General features: G+C 39.5%; 1 protein-coding gene across 2 annotated transcripts in view; it reads right to left on the reverse strand.

Moving 5' to 3' along the window:
• grik2 (glutamate receptor, ionotropic, kainate 2) overlaps positions 1 to 25,430 on the reverse strand; it is a 220,370-nt gene that overhangs the window by 137,178 nt on the left and 57,762 nt on the right. The window contains exons 2-4 of one of the 2 annotated variants that reach the window (XM_034528752.1): positions 16,730 to 16,897; positions 14,727 to 14,984; positions 1,787 to 1,968 (exon numbers count right to left, since the gene is read on the reverse strand). In XM_034528752.1, the coding sequence (XP_034384643.1) occupies positions 1,787 to 1,968; positions 14,727 to 14,984; positions 16,730 to 16,897 (608 nt within the window). Of the gene's footprint in view, positions 1 to 1,786; positions 1,974 to 14,725; positions 14,985 to 16,729; positions 16,898 to 25,430 lie in introns of both variants that reach the window. The other variant, XM_034528753.1, reaches the window with a different exon arrangement.

Here is a 25,430-nt window from a genome sequence, read left to right on the forward strand (position 1 = left end):
GGGGTGAATCATGTTGTCTTTAATATTTGATAAATCCTGCTAGCAGAAGAAATATGACTGCTTGCCAATTGAGTTACAAATTGCAAAGTTACTCTTTTATGCCAAATTACATTCTTGTGCTGCATGGAAATGCCATTCTGTGGAATTGTGAGAATAACGTCTTTATGTACAAGGACAAGCTTTTCCTCGCAGTGTTTAATTCACCACTCTACACTTGCTACAGTGCAACTAATGAAATATTCTAACCTTTACTGTTTAACAATGTAAAGTGTCATTATCACAGTGTATAAGGCTTCTTTGTTTCACTTGCGGATCAAGATCATTTCATCATGTGGAGGAAAAGGTATCCCAGAAGAGGATAACATTAATTTGATAATCAAGTCATGATACACAGTTGGCTACCATGAGATAATGGGATGAGTCATAATTTAAACATAATTGTCTATTGGCCTATTTTTAGTAACTATGTTTACTACATGGTGTCTGGACTGTTTGGTCAGTATCCATCAAACACAATTGGCAGCATTCAATGGTGGGAAGCCAGTGAGGGATCATGTACTCATGTATGGCAGAAAGAAAGAAACCAACCCAGACAGATAACAAAAGAAACCAACCCAGACATCAGATAACAACATGTATCCACAATTCTGTAGGTTTAACAGATGTACAACATTTGATGGCAATTTCTTCAAAGAAATCTTTCTTTCTTTGATATCTCTGCATGGCAACTATGGTATCATCAACATTAGATAAAGATCATGGTTATAGCATATAAACTTTGTTAAGCTTTCATTTGGATTGGGCAACTAAAATACTTGTATAGGGTTGGTGAGAGAAGGATTGCGGTTTAGATTTACAACAAATTGGATATGATCTCTGATCAACCACACACATCCATCCAACACTCCATAGCTGTACTTTCCACGCCACTATAAAAAGCACGGATCTCCAACAAGTAGCTTGTGAGCTACCAGTAGTAATAACTATGACAGCAGAAAATAGACAGTTAAAAAAACAAAAAATTAAAGATGTAACATTGAGCACCACTTCACCAACGTCTCCAGCAACGTGTCACAGGGCTTTCTGGCTAGTAGCAGTTCAAGAACAGAGAAATGAAAGGGAGCTGTTTACCAAACTGATGAAGAAGGCCAACACAGAGGCTTCGTTTAGTGGCGCTCATCCTAATGAGACACAAAAGGCCATTGGCCTGAGGTGGGATTGTAATAGAGGTGATGACTGCAGTGGCTGGAACTTTATTAAAGGACCATAAAAGTAAGAAAAGAAACTAATTCTGCTACTGCTGATGAGCAGTTTCTACTTTTTTTAAATAGAGGAAAAAAGGATTACAAATCCCTGATATAAAGCGCACTCTACTGCCTGCTTTGGCACTGAATGTTAGCTCAGCTGGAGTTTGACGTTAAAATGTTCTCAATTCTATCAAAAGCTAGAAACTGATTCTGAACCCGAATGAAAAAACAAACAATTTGTCCAGATATGCAACATCAGTTGAACCTTATAGGAAGGAAACATACTCCACATAATTATACGGTACAAAATGTGTCAAATTAAATTGTTAACACAAGTGAAGCCACAGTTTCAAGAGCCACAGTGAAGTCTGCTTTAACAGACACAATAAAGAAGCTATCTTCTTCTGTTCAGAACCTCACAACGGTCTCCTGTAGTTTCAACTTGAGAACTGCCTTCATAAGGATGTAAGAACACAGATGTGTAAAGTTGCACCTACAACTATGCACACACACACACACACACACACACATACACACACCTGCTTCAGGATCCCAGCAGCCATTTCGTGGCCACAGTCAAAGATGATGTGGAACTCTTTCCCCCTCTTCATCTCTTTTAACAGGGGTTTCGCATCCTTGGTGTCTGCAGGCAGCTGCCGGATCTTTAACCGGATGTTGTAGCGGGATGGCGCCTTTATAAGTTCTTGCAACCGAATAAGACCTGTGGGGAAAAAAAGAAATGAAAGAAATACATTTATAAGTTGTATTTTGCCCCATTGAAACTAGTACAGTCCTCTTCCCATGAGGGTAATGCAAATGTCCATACATTTCCACAGTAATTGAGGTTCATATGGCAGTGTTGGTCATAATTAAAGTCAGTTTATTTCTAATTGTCTGTGTTCACTATTGATCCCTGGCTTTCTCTTTAGGCCACTCACTGCTGTGTTTAGGATATTTGTGAAGTCGACCTTGCAGTGGAAAATGACTGGTAGTTCAACAGAATCATAAACATCATCATTTTGACAAATACACATGCACTTCGATGGGTATTTCTCTTCTCAGTAGTGGATCGATCCTTTGTGTTTTGCAGCAGAGGAAGATGTGCGTATGTCTGAATGCACTGTAAGAGCCAAGTTAGTTAGAAAGAATGTTCTGGTTGATGCACTATAGTCGTTTATTTTATTATTCACATGCATTGCATAGTTTGGTAAATGTGGTGTGTATGCATCCAATTGGCAAAGTATTTGTATACTTTTATGCTTTCTCAATTTGAGTTAATGCTTTAATTTAACCTTCTGGTAGATCAGAAAAGATTCGTATCCATTTCCTAACCTTCACTTTCCTTTTGGAAGGCAGTGATGAAAGCATTAATAAGGGTCGGAAGAGGTGTTGCTCAATTTACACAGTATGGTGGTAGAGTATGAACACAAAACAGACCATGTGAAACTGACGTAGAGAATGTGTGACATGTTGCAGTTACATGGTTATGGTTCAGGCTGGTTGGCTTCTCTGTGCTTGTCTGTGTGCCGTAGAGCACAACACATTCATTAAATACCTACATACATACGTGATAATATAATAGTTCATATCTGTTATCTTTTTTAATTCAGGTCTCGAAAACTGTGCAAAACATGATGTCACAAAATATAGATTGCAGGCTGGTGACCAGGATTGACAGAACATTCTGTGGATGCAAAGTCAATGAAAACAGACGAGTGGCACCCAGCCTCGAAAAGGAAAACAGATCTACCTCATACCATCCAGGTTATATAAAAAAATGTGGAGGAATATAGCTCAGATAAATAATGTATTGTCTCTTAATTAACAACAACTGTTTTTTAAAAAGAATATTAATAAACATTCCCACTTATAGTTCCCGCTATAAATTTGATATAAATATTGTATTCAGTGCTACAATTTAAGTCGATTATGATTATTATACAGTGAAAAACTAATGTGTTGAGTTACTGCCATGCTCCCCTGACTCTCATTTAAAAACTAAAAGTGACCACAGGTAATTTATCAAACTATATTAATCACAAGTGAATTCATATTGTCTGGCCCAGATGCCAATTTAAATACCAGTCACTCCTTACATCAACAAACAGGCACATCGGTCCTGTGTCTCTGCCCCACGGCCAGACGTCCCCAGCTGTTCGGCCTGTGGCATTATTTGTTTACTTCCTGCTTCCAGATGAGTGCATTGCACTGTGGGAAACCAGGCTGCAGTCTGCGGGGGCTTCGGCAGCCAGTCGCTGCTTTTCATTAAATCAAACACAGTTTCGCTCACTGATGATGACATCCCCACAGTGTTGACCTGTGAGACACTGGCAGTGTTCCATTTAACCATCTCATGACACAGTCCTCAGCTGCTGCTCACAACACTGGAAACACCACTGTGCACAATATAAACAAAGCACACTATAAAAGGTTTGAAGCCAAGTCACAGAGGACCAGTAAACCCATTAGCCATTGGACCGAATATGACTGTATATGTGAAAAGACAACAGTCTGACATCATGTTAAAGTTATTGGCGACGCACACTGTAGGTAAATAAAAACAGTTGTGTTGTGGAAAAAGCTCTTTATTATGGATGCAAATTGAAAATCAATTATGTCACTTGCTCATGTCAGTAAAGATATCTGCACCATGGCCAACATGTATGATATGCACTGCCAGGTGCATAGGTGTACTAAGAAAATGGATGCTTGTTGTGAAAAGAGGTTGTGTGTGGAGGTCAACTTGGTTTTTTTGTAATTCCTCCTCAAAAGGAAACTTTTGGGGAAACCATTTGTTTTCTTTTCAAGAGTGTTTAAGTTAAGTTTAAGTTTGATATCAAGACATGAATGTTAACAGTACAGAGCTGGAGTCAGGTGATCCTAGCTTAGTTTATCATTAAGATAAATTAGCTAGTTTTCCAGTCCTAAGTAAAAGAACAAAAAAAGAATGCCATACACTTTAAAGATGAAATACATTGTTTACTGATCTGATCTGTTATGTGCTAGAAATATTCCTTCGTTCATGTAAAAAAGTTCAAAAAACTATATTAAGAAAAGAAAAAGACCAATTATGTATTTTTTTTGTAGCTGGTTCATTTATATTCTGCATCTCACAGCCTTCATAGATACATTTAATTCCTTTACTGTTAGGAGATAACAACTCTGAGTAATTGTGTAATTTAATTGTCAGAAACAATACAGAGGAAATGGCCTCACTGTCCATACTATGATGTGTTGCTGTTCTTATGTGACTATACTTATACATGTGGCTGCTTGTTTCTCTTCATTCATGCCTTCTCTCGGTGCTGCATGAGGAAATATCTCTCAGTCTGGGCTAAGGGCCAGCAAAAGCAATGAAAAAAGACTCAGTTTAGACTTCAACACCAACAATACTTGGACTTGAGACTTACAACTTGAAAGATCTGATCCAAGTCAGGGCAATGGATTTTAAGTTGAACAAAGGACTGGCACAAGTGCTTCTATAAATCTCAAACAAAAGCCAGTGAGTCTGATTTACGGTACTTGACAGATGGAGAGACGTGTGGACAGATGGACCCATGCTGATCCATTTAGTCCCTCCCATGATTCCACGGGGTTGGCCACCATGCCAGACAAATTCTTGGTGAGTCCAAGTAGCACGAGTGGAGGTCCTCCAAAATGGATGCCACTTGCTGGGACCAAGATCGATCAGCACTTTTAGCTGGCTTACTTTGAATGTATACAAGTGCATGAGAAGTGTGGGTTTGTGTGTTATATTTGAGTCCTATTTCATATGAGCGCTTGATGTTGCGTGAGCTGTCTTAGGAGAAAAACAGCATCCACTACTGCAGCAGCAATTGCTGTTTTACGGATAGTTAGTTAACATCGATAAAAGGAGCCTGACACATCTGACTGCTGCACTCGCTCATCATAAACACATGTCGGAGCTCTCTGGCTCTCCCTCTCACGACTAAAACATCTCTCCTTCCATTCTGCATGGCTGATTCCAAAATCTACAGAAACAGTCTAGAAATCTAGAGGTGTAAAATACTGGAGTGAGAGAAAAGAGGGGTGTCAGTATTGACGGTGTTTAATGCGAGGCGACTGCTCTCGGATCCATATTTAACTCTGCATGAATATTTCATCCCGTCTAAGCGTTTATTAGGGGGCCGTCTGGGAGTCTCCTGAGCGTAAAACAGATTGGCCTGCCTGTGATAAATATCGTTGTAAGGAAACAGCCCTTCAAGCGCTCCCCTCCAGACTCCCCTCCGCGTGCATCGTGACAAGGGAGAAGAGTTCCTTTTCAATCATTACCAGTCGCATAGACGTTAAAGTAATTCCCCCAGACGGCCGATCCGCAGCACTGCATTATGGGAGTAATGGCTTATCACTCACTGAGCTGCAGAATCCCGGGGTCAAGGTTAATGTGAGCCCCCGCAACATCGGGCGGCTTATTTATGTTCAATTACATGCATGTAACCCGTTTGGGGAAAATGTAAGCAGACCTGCGTTCAAAGGTTCTACTAGTTGTTCAGGAATGTGGAGGCAGAGCATGCATGTTGCTATAAATATACCTAAGGGTGTAAATGTGGGCCAGTTGCAACAATACAATTGTCTTTGCTATTAGCTACACATAGTTCTCCTTGCTCTTAATCATTCATGTCTGGCCTGAACCACCACTCTATTTCTCGGCAATTAACGCTTCCCTTTACTTATTTACTCTTGCTACATAGCACAGTGGTTATAAACAAATATTCTTCTGCCACAAAATGAGTTCATTTGGAAATGGGAGCAAATGTACTATTTACTTACTTTTGGAATACATACTATTTGTCTATAAACTGCACCATAATGAATACATACAAAAACTCATAGTAATTAAGCATCAGGGCCAATATTTACAATAGGCAACAATTCTTTATAGCATATTACAGATTTTTACCAAACTTCAGGATGGAGGTACAGAACCAAACTTGATGGTAAACACGTTGCTTGGATGTCCATAAAAACACACAAAGATGGATTACAACAAAGCAGCATAACTCATTGTGTCTATAAAGTGTTAGGATCTGTAGTGTTGTGTCGTGTGTCGTGTTTCCTGTTTTATTTTGAAGTCCTTGTCTCTCGTGTCCTCTGTTTCTCTGCACTTCCTGTCCCTGTGATTGTCTGCCCTGTCCCTGATTGTTTCCTCCTGTGTCCAATCACCTGCACCAGCCCTGTGTATTTAAGTCATGTTCGTGTCATTCCCCTTTGTTGGTTCGTCTTGTCTAGATCATTGAAGATCATGTGTGTGAGCCTGTTTTGTTTGTTTTTAAATCCTGTTGAGCAATAAAGTTGCCTTTTCGAGTGTTGACGGCGTTTGGGTCCAGTTACCTGCAGCTGCACTTAACATAAAGTAAACTAAACACTAAGGTTAACATAGAAAAAACCTGCTATCTGATTAAATGTACAGAAGGGGCCCTGCTCGAAGGCTTTCACTATGATATAGGCATACAGCAGGTGTTTAATGTACAATTAAGGCCACTTTGTGTGGATCCAATGCTCATAAAAAGGTGGTTGAAACATGAATTTGGCAATTTTCTTCATGGCTTTCTACCATGTAAATATGTCACGTTGTTCACATTGGGTGACATGAAGGGGGCTGTGCCTCCCGATTCTGCAAAGAAACTTAAAAAAAGAGGATACTTTTTATTTTGCAGGTCATTTCAATTTTCTTTTGCAATTTCCGATTATAACTTTATAATTTCAGGCCCCAGGTGGTAATGTTCTCTTTTAGCCACCACTTCTGTAGAAGTCTGTAATTAGCTTGCTTCATCATGTTTGACTAAATCATTCATACTTGTGCCAGAAATGGGTCAATGTTCTTGCAATACTGTGGTGACTCATCAAGGAAGACTTTTAATTCTAAATTGCCAAATGCCCTTTTGTTCCATTCTGGTACAATTGTCATTGACTTGACCAAGTATATTTCTTATTAGAAATAGCTGGAAAAAAGGCTGATTTGAAAATACCAATTAACCACTTTTCTCTAAATAACAAAAATACAAGACCGAAAACTAGGGATCAGAGCACGGACATCATGGCAGCTTCCATTATCGTTTCAGCACAGCAACAGTGGGATTAGCATGGTGAATTGTGAAGAGTCATTGAGCCCTTCTCTAAACAGGCTGTTGAGTGGTAGTGGAGCGTATGATGGGACTGGGACTGCTGGTGTGGAGACACACACACATCAAATTGAAACAGATTATCGGAGTTGTCCTGGGACTGACTCTGAAGTACACTGAGAGACAATATATTATCTTTACAAGAACCGACACTCACATGGCTCAATACGCTGTAGATATTGTTGATTATCAGATAGTGACCATGGCTTTCAATTCCTTCAACAGCAAACAGCCATTTGCTATTAATACAATAATCTTGATAAATTCAAGATAATACAAAAATAATGTTTTCCATAACTAACTAGATCCACCTCATTGTATTTTGCCATTCTTTCCATTGGTAGTATTTATTTTGTGATTAACGTGAATTTTTGGTCTACCATTGGCTGAAGGTTTCTTGCCTTCTCCCCTTTAAGCCTTGTCAGGTACATTTACTTATTAATCATCTGGATAATGTTAGTATCAAATGTTTATCTGATGTATTCTCTCCGAGCTAACTCTGATGAGAAAGGCTTTGCTAGCATTGACCGGGAATTGCAATGTGTAGTAGCAAATAAAGGTTAAAGTCTTTCAGTTATTCCCTTTGTATCGTGAGACAATTAGTGTTTTACCATATGCTAATCACAAATCAAAAAGTACGACCTAGATCCTGAGGTTAATCTACAATATAATTTAAAATGTTTCCCTTGAGTCACAATAGTGTCCTGAGCTCCCTCCTCTTTAAAAGCTAACTGTAGAATAATGTACTGTATATTGTCAATGTCTTGACCTAAGTGTCTTTGACTGAAGTATATGCATGCAACTACTGATATTACTATTAAAGATTTTAGTGTATCTTTCTACTAAAACAATAAAACTACAACTAATGCTACTGGCACAAATCCTTAATTACGACTGTAAAAACGACCCTTTAGCATTAGTTCTCTTACTATTGTCCATTTTGATGCTTCACGCCTTCTAATTTCCATTAACATCCCACCAGGATATATAAAGATCAGACATGACCACCCTCTAAATACCAACTTGTCAGACTCGTCAGCTTGTCAGACATGGCTCTTAATCATTTTCGTGAATCTCTCAAATGACCATTTTGGCATCACAGCATGCAGTCATCCATATTACTTGTCGTGAGCATGCTGTCAAGCTGACCTTTCTTGAAGCACCGCAGCTCCCACTATGTCCAGATGCAGGACAGCAGAAAGTCTCTACATCTTCCGTCGCAAACTAAAAACACATCTTTTTCGACTTTACATTGAATAGGGAAGGTAGCGCCGTAGTAGCACTTTGGGAGCACTTAAATGGCTCTTACTGATAGCACTATGTAGTTTAACACTTTGGTAGCACTTAAATGGCTCTTACTGATAGCACTTTGTAGTTTAACTTTATTGAAGAAATTGTACTTGATTCTTGTTGTTCTGAGTTTGGACTCATGGTTTAATGCACTTATTGTAAGTCGCTTTGGATAAAAGCGTCAGCTAAATGACATGTAATGTAATGTACTGTAATGAAATGACACCTTAAGTTATCATTTAATTTTGGAAGCTATGCATTAAAGATTCAATTTAATTTTTACTTTGCAGTCCAGAGCTTGACAAGAAGTTTCCAAAGCTAAAAAACAGTGAGGAGTAAAACATTCCAGTGTGACAATCAAAACGTATGTATACTGCTGTATGTCTGTAACTTGTATGTTCTCTATTTTCATTTTGCTTCTACACGCAATCATGGTATCGTGCGACAGATTGGTGAACCTTTGCTTTTGTTTTCTTAAGACGCAGTGCATTTGGCTTAATCAGGGTGTTAACAGTAAGGTGAGGAGTAAAACATTCCAGAACAATTAAAAATGACTTTGATCTGAGTCACAGTGAATGGAAATGTGATTGGCTGATGTATTACAGCATCTCTTTTCTTTTCTCTGCCACCTCAGGGACGGCCTCAGTTCAATTATTTTCCATCATTTGTAAAGCCCAATACCACAAATCACAAATTTGCCTCAGAGGGCTTTAAAATGTGTACAACATCCAAAAGCATCTGTTTTTGGATCCTGGCATCGGTAAAAGAAAAGAAAATTTCCCTAAAAATACTCTAATGGGAAAAAAAGGAAGACCCCGATCCCAGGATGGGCAGATGTGTGATAGTTGGCATGTGTACAGAATAAACAACATAATATAATTAGAATGGAATCAATCCATATGACAGAAAGTATACATATAATAGCAGTAGTAGCACTAGTAATAGCAGAAATAATAACAGGAAAAGTATTACTACCAACAACAACAGCAGCGGATATAATAGATAATAAAAGCAGTAACAGAAATGTGACTAATCATAATGATAATAATAAAAGCAGCAGTGGTTGTCAGGAGGGACCATGGCAAGAGGCACAACCACAGTCCAGGTACAACCACAATCACCATAGAAACCCGACCAACAAAAGGGCTTGAGTTGGCTCATATTGTTTATGAGTAATGGTTTTGACTGTAAGTCAACATTCACTTGATTTGGTAGAGGACATTTATTTTAAATTAAGGGAAAAACAGCACAAAATGGAAAATGGTTTAAAATGGTACATAAGCTTCCGACTTTGTATCAGCAGTTTGTGTTTGACCCTGTCTTGTTTTCAACATGACAAGGTCCCCGTGCACAAAGCCACAAGAAATGCGTTCCCCAGGTTGATGTGGAAGAAGTTGACCTGCCTGCTAAGAGTCTTGACCCAAACCCCACCAACACCTTTGGGATGAATTAGAACTAGAGAACCAGACCCTTTCAGCCCACATCAGTGGGCGACCTGCATCGTTCATTTATTCATTTAGCTGTTCAACTTAAGTTTTTGAGAGTTTTATTTAAATTGGAAATGTATTTGCCTTAACAACGTATACAGAAAGCACTGTGTAAAGGGCATAAAGTCTATAAAATGTTCAGAAATCATGAACAATTGCATTTTTTCAAGGTCCACAGTAATGTCTTAATTTATTTCCTTTTCTATTTCAATACTAGTTCCAATTTATAGCCATCAATGACAAAGAAAAGCAGCAAATCTTCTTGTTTGAGAAGCTGAAAGCCGAGACTGTATTGTACGGTTACTGACGAATGGGGGTATGTATGGAATCCCTACTGTGAACAGCAGAAAGAAGCACTTTCTGAGCCAGTGTTGTATTGTACTAGCCTGTACTCCCTTATGGCCTAATCAAACTATGCAGCAGCAGCGGTAGTGGCGGCAGCGGTGTTCCAGCTAGTTGTATGGATGTTATGGCTGGCTGGGAGAGCTATAACACATGCTGCTGCCATCTCAGTTTTGCCATTATAAAGTTGAGCCGTTAGAAGAGTCCCATTATGGTTATTGATTTGCTTGTTTGCTCCCTGCTTGGTGGAGAAACAGCACAAAGAGAGAGGTAGTTTCCTACTCCCCTTTATATCCCATTTCCGAAAAGCCAACACAATTTAGAACAGCAGGTGGGGGTTCGGGGGGAGACCCCATGAGAATTATATGATAATATAAATGTTCTGCTGGGCTGACTTTGCCCAGCACATCAGGCAATGTGCCTCTTGTACTGAAACAAGAGAAGAAAAGATCCAAATGAAATAGAATCCTGCCAATCCGATCCGATTTCTCTTTGCCCTCAGTGTCCACCATCACTGCTGTCTGTCCTCGCTATCAGGTCATCCGTGTAAATGTCGACAACGAGAAGGTGAAGCTGTTTGCAGGTCAAGCCAGGATCTCATTTCCTATCACCGAGACAGAAAATCAAGCCACTATTAACCCCATAGTGAACCAGCTATGTCCACTTTACAACTTAATTAACAGAGGTGGCAGGATCACAAACGATCAATTCCTCCCTAAAGCTGCCAACAAGACCTGCATGGCAAAGACGCCCCCCCACACACACACACACACACACACTTACAAATTAAAAATTCAACTGTGTAAACAAAGCGTGCAGGTTTGGTGTTCAGTCTTTTCTTTGAATTTGGGTTCTGGTAACATTTAAAGTGACTTTATTGATCAATCTGACACAATTCATCCAATTACTTTCACCAGCAAAGTCTATATGTTCTTCTGCATGTCATTAATGTTAGGTATGTACAGGTAGAATAATGCTGTGGAAGAAGAAGTGTTCAAATCCCATACTAAAAGTACCACTACAACAAAGTCAAACTATAAACCAAACCAATATTCCTGCATTCAAAATGTTACTGAGCCGATTCCCCACATCACAATCTGTTTAGTGAGTTCACAGCATATGTGAATACAAGTAATAGGTTGTATGAAGTCTCCAGGTGGAGCTGTATGAACCCTGATACAATCTCTTAAGTGATGTCACTTGAGTTAGCATCAGTTGGGGCTGAAGGTTACACTTTTGAAAATGAAGAAAACAATATAAGGGTGTGGAGTTAGAAGGTTGACCTTCAGAAACATTATTGGCGAAATGTACATAAAGCTACAATGATAAACTTTCCTTTTGGTGTTGATGTCAGTGGTGACTGTCGACAAAAGAGAGCAGCAGATTCCTTTGAGAAAACCTTTAATTTGACTGCAGCAGGGTCTATCAGTCTCCCCGCCCAGTCCTGGTTCTGGTTCTCCCGTGACTCCAACAGGCCCATTATTCCGGCCTGGGTCTCCAGCAGCTTGGTGTCGCTGTTGCCTCCCACCAGGGGGGACCGGTGGAGTGAGAGGCACAGCTCTGCTCCTGGCTGGAGGAAGAGATGCTGCTGCCCCATACGGAGCGCTCCACCTGCTGCCGGAGCTCCAACTGCAGGCGGAAGGGACTGACACCCTGCTGGAGTCTTAGTTAAAAGAGTTTCTGGTGAACCTGTATGATTTCATCTGATTTCTCCGGAATCTGACACTAATGACAGGCATTAAGAATAACTGTATAGTAATATCGAATCTTCTCTCTGATGGTTGTGGTTACATATGTAGGTCATATAGAAGCATCAGTATTACATTTAGCCTGTGTCATAACCAGTTTAAAGTATCTTACAGTAACTTTATGTAAATGAGAAAGGTTATTATAATGGTAGATGGCGGTGTTAAGACAATCTATATACTGCTGAGTGGTTCATTCTGTAACAAAGATGTAATTAGCATATGACATCATAAAGAATTAGCTGGCCTAAATGCTAAACACAGTGAACACACACTGCAGTACTGTGATCTAGGCCAAACTGGTCCCAGTGTGTCAGTTGGATGGAGCTCTGGGAGGCCTGGCAGCCTGTCTTCAGGCTGGCACACACCCTGACCCCTGGCATATGGTACATGTACCAAGCCTGCTGGCTTATTTGTCGCCTGGTGACCTAAACTGCAGTAATAACAAGGTCTGCTTCCCTGAGTAACAAGGAAAGCATGTGTACTGAAACCTCGGAAGCTCTCTGACTTCCATGAATTATGGAACATCTACAATGGTAATGATACTCGGCTAAACCCGGGAAAAAAACCTCAGTCTGCTCTTCCACATTAGTTCAGGTTGTATGTCAAACCTTTAATCTTGCAATATAAAAAAAAGACAGAAGCATATGGAGGAAACATACAGTATTCCCTAATGTAGATGTCAGCACAAGTAAGACAGCTGATAAATAATGGTGCTGCAAATTTATGATCTTGTGTTCCATGTTTTTTTTTTATATATATATGAAAGGAAATAATGGGCCATGATTGTAGTACGATTTTCAGTGAGGCATGTGGCCTTTAAAAAAAAGCTATCTTTAGCTTCAGTGCCATGGTAAAAATCTAATTGTATCAGTCTGAAGGTTGGTCCTATCTTGACCCGCCAGATTGTTTGTTACACATAATCTGAGAACCGTCATTAGAAACAGACATCTGTCTGTCTGGGTGGAGCAAACACATCTTTTCCAAGGAGAAAAGCCTTCAATGCCGTTTTTTGCTCTTCTTTCCATGAAGAGGTACTCTCCTGCTCTGATATAACCAATGCTATTGCAGCATATTTGCCTCACACAGATCAAAGTCACGCCCATTGCTGCCATTAGCTCCTCACAGGATGCTGACAGGTCCACACTCTGGCCTCCTGTACACAAACGCATTACTTAAAGTCTGACAAGATGGATTTTCATGTGATATGTGATTCCGTAATGCTTGCGTTATCTCGTGACATCAAGAGAATCGAGCTGCTGTGCAAGATACGGTTGGTCAATGGTTATTGGATGGTTTGGCAAAGCCCTTTGTACAGACACATGCATGGTTCAGGATGATGAGTCCTGACTTTTGTGATTCCCTGATTTACCCTCCAGCGCCACCATCTGGTTGACATTAAATATTTTACTGCAGAATCCTTTCCATGAATTATTAATTTCCAATAAGGATGCATTGTGATCGTCTCACCCTTCATCTTGCCCCATCATCCGGTCAAAACAGAACTTGCAACTGTGCAATACTTTGGTTTGTGACCCAAATAACTGCAAGAGTATCATCAACCTCAGATTTAATTTGCATTTTGCAATAATTGGCAAATTTGAGCATGTTAACATATTACACTAAGATGGTGGAGATAGTAAACATTATACCTGATAATCTGGGAGCACTGGGAGCACTTTGCAATGCTGACATTAACATTTAGCTCTAAGTGCCGCTATGTGACATGTAACCTTCAACAGTTGATGGTTCACTAAAGGCTGTGAAAGTCTGAAATATCAAATAAATAAGGGTATGACATTACTGAGTAAAATGTGTCGCAAAGCAGGTGAGACAAATGTAGTGAACCATATGAGATACTGTTGATCAAGTTTATGTGCCATTGCTGTATTTTTAGTAATCGTAATAGCATTATTAGTCAGTGCCAGTGGGATTTGGAAAGACATTCTCTTCCTGCTGAGATTCCACCTTCAGTCTCTACAGGTCACACACAACAATCATTCGACCTTCGCCAGCGCCACCATTTCTGGGTTGCCTAACTTCCTTATACGTTGTCTCATGGAGTGTGACAATCAAAACGTATGTATACTGCTGTATGTCTGTAACTTGTATGTTCTCTATTTTCATTTTGCTTCTACACGCAATCATGGTATCGTGTGACAGATTGGTGAACCTTTGCTTTTGTTTTCTTAAGACGCAGTGCATTTGGCTTAATCAGGGTGTTAACAGTAAATAGGAAACCTGACCCGTTGACACAAAAACTATGTTATCCCTAAAGGTTTCCTTGACAAATGATCCTTATTAAAAATGTTGAATAATCTGAAGAAAAAATCCTGAAATCCAGGAAATTCAAAATGTCTGTCATCCAGTGACAATAATGATGATGAATGAGAAAGTACTTTTGATAATTATTGATAGACGGATGGAATGAAAGCAAATGTTTTAAAAGTAGAGGAACATTTATGGTCTTACCAGTGCTGTCGTCATAAACCACCGTGACCGTCTTCCATTTGAAGAAGTGGACCAGGTCCAGGATGGCCCGGCTGAGGGAAGAGAAGTCTGGATAGAGGCTAACGTAGAAGATGTCTCTGTTGTCCGATACTTGGTGCTTCCACTTGGTCTGGATGTGTGGCACCCCCAGGGCGTTGCAAATGGACTGGACCGCATTGGCCGAGGAACTGTGAGAGGGTCCAAAGATGGCCGCTACGCCCAGAGAGAGCTGGTCACAGGCTAAAGAGGGGAAATAGTTGAAAAATTAGCTTTCTCTTACTGTGATGCTGCATATATTATTGATGACCAATGCGATGATCCCCACCAAACTATAGTAGATGATGTAAATAAAGCTTTTGTGAATTATGTCTGTATGCAACAAGTCCTCTTTAAGGATATAGAATATGTTAATAGAATGTATTACTTCTTTTTTTATTTATCTTTTTTTTCTTATTGTCAACAAATCCAATGTGCAGAGCCAAACAAAAAGAGAGTATTGTGCCAACAGGTAAAGCATGCATAACGCCTGATACTGTGAATATTCTTGCTTTATGCCCTAAAGCTCCATTGTTGTCATTTAGAGACTCGTTGACTCTAAATGACCATAATTTACTAATTGAACATAATGCTGTATTGAAGAAGACTTGAAACTAGAGATTGAAACCATAAACTCAGGTTTATAATGTTTACTGAGGGAATAAGTAGAGTCATTTTCTCATATACTTCTATACAATTAGAGAAGTCGCTCCCTGATGGCCATAAAGCTATGGGCTCCCAACCTGACTGCTTTAGTGTATGTGTATTAGTTAGTGGTATTAATAATCATTAGGCAAATTAATGCCATTTAAGAAATCATCATTACAAAGAACATAACAAAAACGTTGCTACTTTCTCTTGGAAGTGATACGTGACATTTCTTCTTTGAAAACCAAACACAGTTTTTGAAAGGAAGTAATTCAAATGAAATGTCATTCTATTAAGCTGAGACAGATTCCATATTAGTGTTCAGAGGCTGCAGTTGCGAGCCTTTGTTAATACATAATTAAAAGGTAGATAGTAATAAAGCCAATGATTATTCAATGTTAACAGAATTGTTTTGTATTTTTAGAGCCTTAGAGCCACAGACAGGAATTCCCAAAAAAGGGAAAGTTTTGATTTGGTTTTGACATATGGATATGTTGACAATCAGGAAACTATAGAATAACACCAGCCTTATCCTCAAATCACGAAAGCCTTTTGATATAAATTACGTACTGGCCAAGATGAAGGGAAAAACAATACGTTTTAGACTACAAATTTGATAGCATAGATATGTAACATAATCATCAAATACCTCACTGGCTGACCTCACGTATTCTGTTTTGTCATGTGTGCCATGCATGTGTATATGTATATATATTGATGTTGATTACACAACCTTTACTATATTGCATGTACACAATAGAAGCTGAAGCACTGAGGCAAAAGGTGTGACCAATTTAAACTTACTTTCATGGAATTGTGTTCGGGAGACATACAAACAACTGCACTGTCTTTGTATTAGCTCGACTGTGCACTTTAATCACCTTTTTAAGGGAGTTGGCTAAATCACTGATGCAGGATATAATGGCCCGTAATTGATAAGAGACTTGAAATGTCAGCCTGATGCACACACAAAACTGATAGATTATAGCACTTTATTGGCTGTCTCTGGGGGCCAAACCGGTCTTTGAATTACTGCCGCTGAGTCATTACCTGGAACCAATCAATTCTCTCTGTTTACATTTGAAGTACTCAGCCATTTCTCCCTTGCCTGATTATAATTGTCACAATCTAAACCACTGCAGCTCACAAGCCTCGAACGGGGAATACATTTACAATGCAAAGCAGCTATAGCGTATGTGCACACACACATTCACTGGCTCCATATATACACAAACACACACAAGCACCCAAGAGCATGCCAACACCGGAGGCAGATCTTCCGATCACAAAAACACAAATACCTTTCCTGGAGGCTTCAAAGCTGTCATAGATGTTAATCCTTTGGATGTCGTAGGTGAGCGTGGTGTTTGGTAGTAGGGTTCTGTTCCTGTTGATTGTGTTTAAAGCAAATTTAAAGGCTAGTTCCTCAGCACCTGACGGACCGCTTTCAATGGACTCAAATATCCCCCCTGTCAAAGAAAGACAAGAAAATGATTAGTGATTTATTAAGGTTGAATTGTTTTCTTTAGAAAATATGCTGTACCAGTACATTGTGTTGTTACAGTGGAAACCATTGAAAAGTTTTTATTGTAGCTGCTCGATTATTATAAACAACAGAGAGAGAGAGAGAGGCATATCAACTGCACACCGGTCTTCCTCAGGACCAGTCCTAGTGAACAAGTGTTGAGCAAGTCAATTTCATCACTTACTCATTACACATTGAAAACATAAATGCATTGCTTTACTAAATACTCGTCAAAGGAAAACGAACTTTGAGTAAATGAGTGAACAGTGATCCTATACAGTCCTATACAGTGCTCTGTATAGGGAAAAGGGGCGGAGCTTCAGGGTACATCAGACTTCAGAATGTAGTCCTCAGTGTGGCTTTATAGGCCGTGGCTTTATAGGCCGTGGCTCATTGACTGCAGATCAGCTTGGCTGCTGGATGCTGGATGTACTAACATTACAACCAAACTCTTTCCCTGCAGCACATCAGGGACCGGGAGCCAGGCCATCGTCCCACTCCGAAGGGCCACGCATTCTGAACGACCAAGCACAACAAAAAGATACGTCCCCAACAACACTACCGGGAACCACGGAATAGGTCCATTCTCAGAGTGCATGCCGTGATAGAAAATAGGAATATTTAAATCCCTACATGCCTTTTGTCTCTGGGCGCTAGAGGATTCAGTGAGACCTGGAAGCAACATAAACTGTGATTTTGACAATACATTGTTGTTGGGCCTATCGGTTAAGCATATAGCTCCCTTTGGTTATCACCACACAATGATGGAACAATAAAGGCCTATAAATAATAATATATAGTTGATACTATACTCTATACTTTTCTCTGCCTTTTATGAGCACTCTACCATTCATTTTTACCATTTAAATGATATATATAAGAATATAACAATCGCTTGTCACAATCTAAACCACTGCAGGTATAATGTATAATACATTATTACTATAATGTATTATACATTAAAGTCTGTTGCAACTGGAGCTACACTATAATTTCCATATCCATAAGTTATCATGTTCATCAACATAGAAAAATGGGGACCCCTGGATAAATGACAAAGTTTAATCATAATTTTTCAGAATTTCAACATCTTTTCTGTGTTTTTCATTTGTTTGAAATAGCCAACCTTGTCACTACTTAAATCATCAATATTGGATAATACTGCAAAACCCTAGTATTACACTCAATAACTGCTTATTAAATCCTTTGAACACCCACAGATGTGTTTGCAGCTAATCTGGCTGATTAGACCTCTTTTTAGGACTGTGTGGTGTAGAGACAAATTGAGTGATGTCTGTTTTAGTCTCCTGTTAGCTCAATTAAACATATTTGGTGAGTTAAATTACACCTTTGGTTTTTCTTAGTGGCATCATTGTACTTAGTGGCATCAATGTACTTAGTGGTAGATGAAGATTTGTGACCTAAGAAATTCCCATCAAAGGGCCAACTCACCTGTAACCTAAGCAGAGGTCTAATCAACCAGAATATCTGAAAAACATCTGTTTGGTTGTGCAGAGGCTTCAACATCTAACAGCAACATTGTTCACCCATAGGTGCCATATTTCTGCACATGACACCTATGGGGGCAAGTTGTGCACTAAATAATATTCCAATTCAGACATTGTCCAACAATCAAAGCTGAGGAACATTTCAGTGTTGCAAATGGTAACGAACACAATGGAATGGTTGACTAATTAATCCACAAATGTTTAATCAGGGTTCTGTAGGGTATTGCACAGTGGCAGCTGGTGATTCAAACCATTGGGGAGGACAGGAGGAAGAACCAACCCATGCCGTTATGTTAGAAGAATAACAAAAAGAGGCCGCTGTCACCCACTCCACAACTCGACAAATCCATTCTTGCCTTTTAGTGTACAGTCCACCAGGGATATTACAATGGTTGCATTGGCTAACATGAATAGCTAGCTACTGCGTGACAAAAAAGGAAAATGTAACTCAGAAAGAATGGACTGTCCAATAAGAATGTAATTTATTATGAAAATTGTTATAATCAATTTTCTACTTTTCCACTGTATGCATCCATCGCATTACTGCCAGTTCATCACTCGCGTACATACAGTGGTAGAGGACTGAAGATGAAGTTTAGAACTCTTCATTGGACCACTATAAATATTCTGTTTGTTATTTTTTTACTAAAATGCTTGAGTTTCTACACTGCTCTCCTTGTGTTTTCATGTACAACCTTTTTTTTAAACTGGTGTGAAGCAGTCACAGAGAGTCAGTACATCCAAGTTGGAGTCCACAGTGCAGGAAAATGGTGTCTTGTGCCCTAAAGGTTGGGAGAGAGTCACTGCCCTCGCTTGGGGCAGTGACTCTCGCTTGTCAAGAGTCTTGTTCATAAGTGAAGGTAAAATGTAGCTGGTGCAACCAGTGAGTAGAGAGCAGAGCCAGAAGGCATATCTCTAGATTTACCAGTCCAGCTACATTCAGACCCTAACTTATGATCTTAAGCTTTGGTTTGTGACTAAAGTATGAGAGATAGGGTGAGGAGCTCAGACATCCGGTGGGAGCTCAGTTGGGGAAGGTATCTGATCAGTATTCCTCTTAGACCTTTCCTTTTAAAGGTTTGCAGGGCAAGTCCAACCGTTATGAGGCTCTGGGGTAGACCCAGAACAGAAGAGATTTGATATCTCTTCTGGCCTGGGGACATCTGGGGGTCCCCCAGGAGGAGCTGGAAAACGTTGCTAGGGACAAGGATGTCTGGAATACCCTGCAATGCCTGCTGCTCCCTAGACCCAGCCCAAGATAAGCAGAATATAATGGATGGAAAAATGGATCGCTGGAACTAAGCAAGCTTTTAATATTATTACTATAAAGTAATTATGGTGATAACAACTGGATCAAGGGAGGCCTGAATAACAATATGAGGCACTGTAAAGCACTTTCTTTAGAAAGCCACGGAGGTGTGCTTAAGAGTGCGGGTCTCCACAGCTCCAGCCCCCCAGTGAATACTTCTGACAGCCAGCAGATGAATAGACTGAGAAGAGGCCTGGGGAGTTGAGGCTGGGGGGGTCGGGTTCGGAGATCAATGTACTCTGATTGGCCGGCGAATCAATCAATCAAGCCCTTGGGGAGCAGTGGAGAGCAACGGTGAGAGATTGAAGTGTTTTGTTTGGGTTAGCCCTATGGCCTGGCCCTGCTTGCTGAGTGTCCGTCAGGGGGAGCTTTATTTACTCCAACTACAAGCACTGGAGAACCCTCTTGAAGTCTAGACGGAATCCATACACACCATTGCACGAGTACTGCTGGTCCTTCCTGCCACAAGCGATTACCAAAGGACAGGCTGATTCTGATCAATGCTTCCTTACAGTGAATTCACCGATGGACTCCTTAGAAATGTTTTTTTTCTAAGGTGAATTTATTTTGGCTGTGTGCTGGAGCTCAAAGCAAACATCTAAACAGAAAGACCTCTCACAGCAGCGGCACTGTCGATAAGTTTCTTCTTTCATTAGTATTCATCTCATGGGAGAGTCCTATTTTGCTTGCCATAATGAGTTTGAAGGAATTAATAAGCATCAGTTAAGCGGGATGTACTATAATTGGAAAGCTGAGCGTTTGGAATGGGTCCGTTCACACACGAGAAACGCTGTATTCCTGCTGAGAATCTCAGCGGTTCAATTGAAAGAAATCTGGCCTGTAAAAATGGAGATGAATCACTGCAGAAAGGTGAATCGGTGTTAGAGAGGTGACTGTCTAAGTAGGTAAGTTTGAATATGAATACACATGGAGTCTAATGAGAAAGTTGTTTGCTTGTCTGCATGGACACGGAGATATGGAAATGAAGCAGAATAAGTGAGATGAGGATAAAAGGAAAGAGAGAAAATCTTCCAAAGCGTGTTCTCATCTTAATTAGAGTTAGTCTTGTGTTAGGACTGGGATTAGTTTTAAAATCCCTCAATAAATCTTTCTAGACATTCACATGTGCAATCATGAACACTATGATAATGCAACAAGCCTGATTACTGTGATATTTAAATAGTTAGTTGACTGCATTTCCCCGATATATATTTTTACAGACAGAAACAGTGTGCAAGCCTTATTGCTCGGTCCACACCTACATCACATTTGTGGAAAGTAAAGTAGAAGCCCTGTGTTATGTTTACCAGAGCAGGACATAATAACTCTGAACAAATGGATGTGTGCAGGGAACACAGTACTCAGAGAGCTGTTTTACTGTGACACTGAACATATCTGCAAAATGGTCACCAGCAAAGTATGCCATTTGTTTTCCTGCAATGACTGCAATTTTAATGTTTTTATGCTTACATTTAGGCACTCAAAGAACTTACATTTTGGTAAGATGGACAGAGATGTGACTTGTTTGTATTGCTTCATTAACATCTAACTGAAACCATGATCTTTACCTAATCTTCTCTTAAAGTGCTTTGGTTGCCTACATCTAACTATATGCTGCTCTCAGGATGCAAACCCCAGTTGTGGGGTCAAAGTCCTGCACTTGGTTTTCCTACCATCCACCACAACCTCTTACTACGTCCGACCTGCATGCAGTATGAGATGTGTGACTTGAACAACTGTGACTTGCCATTGAACATAATACAGGTAGCAATTGCATTTCCTACAAAAAACTATTATTAGTATATCAACATAATTTCCCCAAAAAACATGTCACGAGTCACCAACAGGTTAGTCATTGAGACAACCAACCACAAACAGCGTCATCCTTGGTTCAAAGCCAGCCGGGGTCCTTGGTTGCATCTCTCTCGACTTCCTTCCATGTGGCCGCATGTTACATCCGTTGTTTTCCAAATGTTGGCTGTGTTGTCTCTGCGTTTTTATTACCCTGAACTTAACAAAAAAAGAACCAATGTATGTATCAGTGGTCCTGACCACACGTTCATTTGGGATATACAAAATCATTAATAAAACCAGCTAAATCTCTGTCACGTTGATTTTTTATGTTCACGAAGGAGATAGTAAGTCTTGGCTAACAGGGTTCTCACCAAATAGCAGCCAGCGATAGTGATTGCTGCGAGTGCTGCACTTCAACTCCCTAACCCATTGTCTAACCCAAAGCTCAACCTGTTTATGATTGAACTGGTGCTAAAGCTCTGTTCTGCTATGATCTTGCAATTTGTTGAAGAGAAACAGCAGGCAGTATGTTAGCACCAACCTTCATGGCTGAACAGATGAAGAAAAGAGCTGGACCTATAGAAACTCTGAATTTATCTACAGAAAATTGATATGACAGAGGGCCAATAAAAGGAGTATGAACCCTTTGGAATTACAGCATTTTCTGCTTTATTTGGTCATCAAATGTTACCTGATCTTTATCAAATCTACAGGTATAGACAAACACAATAGGCTTAAGTTAATAAAAAGTGTATTTACTGAAAACATCAAATAAATGGGCACAGTGCTGTAGATTTGTTGTATTTAATATCTGGTTGAATCTCTTCTGGCAGCAATGACCTCACTCAAACACTTCCGGGAGCTGCAGATCAGACCTGAACACGGCTCAAAGGAAATGTTGGCCCAGTCCTCCTTGCAAAACTGTTTTAGTTCCTCTAGATTTCTATTCCTCAGCATTTATATTTGCTTGAGGTCTGGGCTTTGACTTGGCCACTCAAAAAGGTGGATTTTCTTTGGCGAAATACATTTATATAGAGTTTCCGAATGTCTTGGACTAATTCATCCTCCCCTCAATGACTGGAAGTTGTCGAGGCCTAGTGTTGTAAGGAGATGCTCTTTGTACTTAGAACTTGAACTTCAAGTGTGCAGTGATGGGTTTCCCTTTGAGCAGAGTTCTCCATGGTGTCCTGCCATGGACCCATACCACTATCGGTTCCAATACTGTGCCCAACATTTTAGCCTGACAAGCCGCTAAGCTTAAGGTCAGGCGACCATAAGGTGAGCTAGCTTTCAAAAACTTTTTCATCCAGCTTTTTATATTTTTTATAATCCTTTAACTCTTTAACTGATAGTATTGTTAAATGGTTAACTATTAAGTTACTACTACTACTACTGCAAACTAAGCTCTGTTTTGTAATCGGCAACAGCAGTGTGTTGTACATTTAATGTTACATTTAAGTGATCTGATGAAAATAAAACATGTTTTCAAAGTCATTACTGTAACTGAGTACTAACTGAGTAATTGTACTTGGTCTTTAAAAACAAGTGCTATGTATCAGTGCATCCCAAATTGGTGTCATTAGTTCATTGTTCTAACTTGAAGATCACACTATATTTAAGTAATTCCAAACAGTTCACTGTTTTTCTTGGCACTGTAAATAAGCTCTTAAGAAGCTGAGCAATTGTGTGTGTATGTGTGAGTGAATAAACCGCATATGGTAACAGTCCTTTATGCTGCCGTACCGGGAGCCAGAGAGCCGTGATCAGTCAAGAGAGAAATCCATCAGCACTTCATCAATCTGATCAAATGACAGTGGACACACAGTGACCACAGCACTCGCAGCCGTCGCCACCTTCTCTACTTATCGCAAGGATTTGTTGAAGCGTAACGATCCCAACAGACATAGAACTCTCTGAAAATGAAACATATAGGCTAAAAACATTGCCTCCCTGATTAATCAGAGAGTACTTAAGCAATAAGCCACTCAGGGCCGAGTGTTTCAGGGATTTTAAATATGCTGAGGGTTTGTTGTTAGGCTGTACAGTGGAGTGAATGACAGCTCCAAGTTGCTGTTGGTTCTTAGAAAATAGAAACAGCATGCAATAATCAATATAGAGTCAGGACACAAATGTTCAAAACACTTACTTGTGACAATTAATTTATTACAATTTGGCTTTTTATTATTTCTCGTGAATATTTGAAAATTACATCTTCAGAGATTTCTATTGTTCTGTTTGATGCAGCACCTTTACTTATATTTCAGAGCAAGCCTATTTTAACTCATATTTCTCTGATGTATCCAATCACATTGCAGATAAACATTTTTACATTTCTTTTGAAAGTAGGAGAATTCTTTTATTGTGGTTGTGGTCCTTTTATTTAAAGACACTGAATACGGAATTCAGAGGATATCTGTTGGCTCCACGTATGGCTCTAAAAATGGCGACGACTGAGTCCAATACCATGGGATCAATAAAAGTGTACATTAAATTAAATTAATTAATAAGATTTATTGGATTATATTTACAAAAAGTATGAAACAGTTCCCCCGTATTCCTTAGGAATTCAAATAGAAATACCAATAAATTGCGTGAGAAATGTCTTTAATCCTTGACTTTTGGGTAGCTGGAATTTGTTTTAATAAATAATAATGACTGATACGTTTCAGTCGAATACATCTATGACTACATACAGATAAAGACAACCATAATTCAATACATCTTGTTTCCATGTAGCTTTGTGAACAGTAGTCAAATGTTTATGTTTCCATTGACTTGACGAAGTCTGTCTTTATACGTTTTACATAGAGAAGGCTTTACAGGCAAAGGTCAGCTTGATCTGGACTGATTAAATACATTTTCCCTGAGTGTCAGTATATTCTATACACTTTAACTTTAGCGACAGCTGATTTGACCTTGGAGATGTCAGCTTGACCGCAGTCATCAATGAACACTGACATTGTGCTCCTGAGCTCTGATAAACATCACAAGTAATAATAGGAAACAACCTTTATGTCTTCTCAAGATAATGATTGGATGATCTCCTTTTCTCAAGATAACAAAATAATTAACTTGTGATGTCGAGATAAAGGCCGTAACACATCCAATTGCTAGCACCAGTCTACTGACGTACGGAGGCTGTTCTTGGCCTATCAAACACATACGTTCATAAGGCAGGATACATTATACTGTATGTCACCATGTGATATAATTCAGCCAAGGTGCTCAACTGTGCCTTACTCTTAGATCAGTGCTACACTGTGCTCTTTCCCATACCAACGTTCCAACAACGAGGTTTGGGGACATTTTCTTTGATGTTATTATCTGCTGGCTTGATGTAAACCTGTTATTGATGTGTTGTCAGACCAACTTTTCAACCTGTATGTCATTGTGAAAATGTTGTCATTCCTTCCTAAAAATAGGTTAACTTGAGATCCATGGTTCCCTGATGTCACTGACACCTGCAAATAACATCAGGTTTGCTTTGTTGTTTCATCATATGTGTGTGTCACTTTATTCTAAATGGTGGTTTGATGTTAACATTGAACCTGAAATAATAAATCTATCTTAATCCTAAAATAAGACATTTCAGGGGAAATCAAAAAAGTGTATTTACAAGGCTCTTGTATATTTATTAAAGCTGTAATAAGTCTGTAGGACCAATAAGGGTGTGCAGAATTAAATCTTACAGTTCTCGAAATGTGTCAACCTTTGGTACTAAACGTGACAGATTACGACGCTTTAGAAGGCAAACTATGTATTCAGTAAGGAATCTTGGGCTGAGACAAGACTGAAATGGCTGGAGTTAATGCTTGTTGTTAGCTGGTGTGTGACACCGTGTCAACTATCAACTATACCTACCTATT

Source organism: Cyclopterus lumpus, chromosome 25 (genome assembly GCF_009769545.1).
Source record: "Cyclopterus lumpus isolate fCycLum1 chromosome 25, fCycLum1.pri, whole genome shotgun sequence".
Taxonomy (NCBI): Eukaryota; Metazoa; Chordata; class Actinopteri; order Perciformes; family Cyclopteridae; genus Cyclopterus; species Cyclopterus lumpus.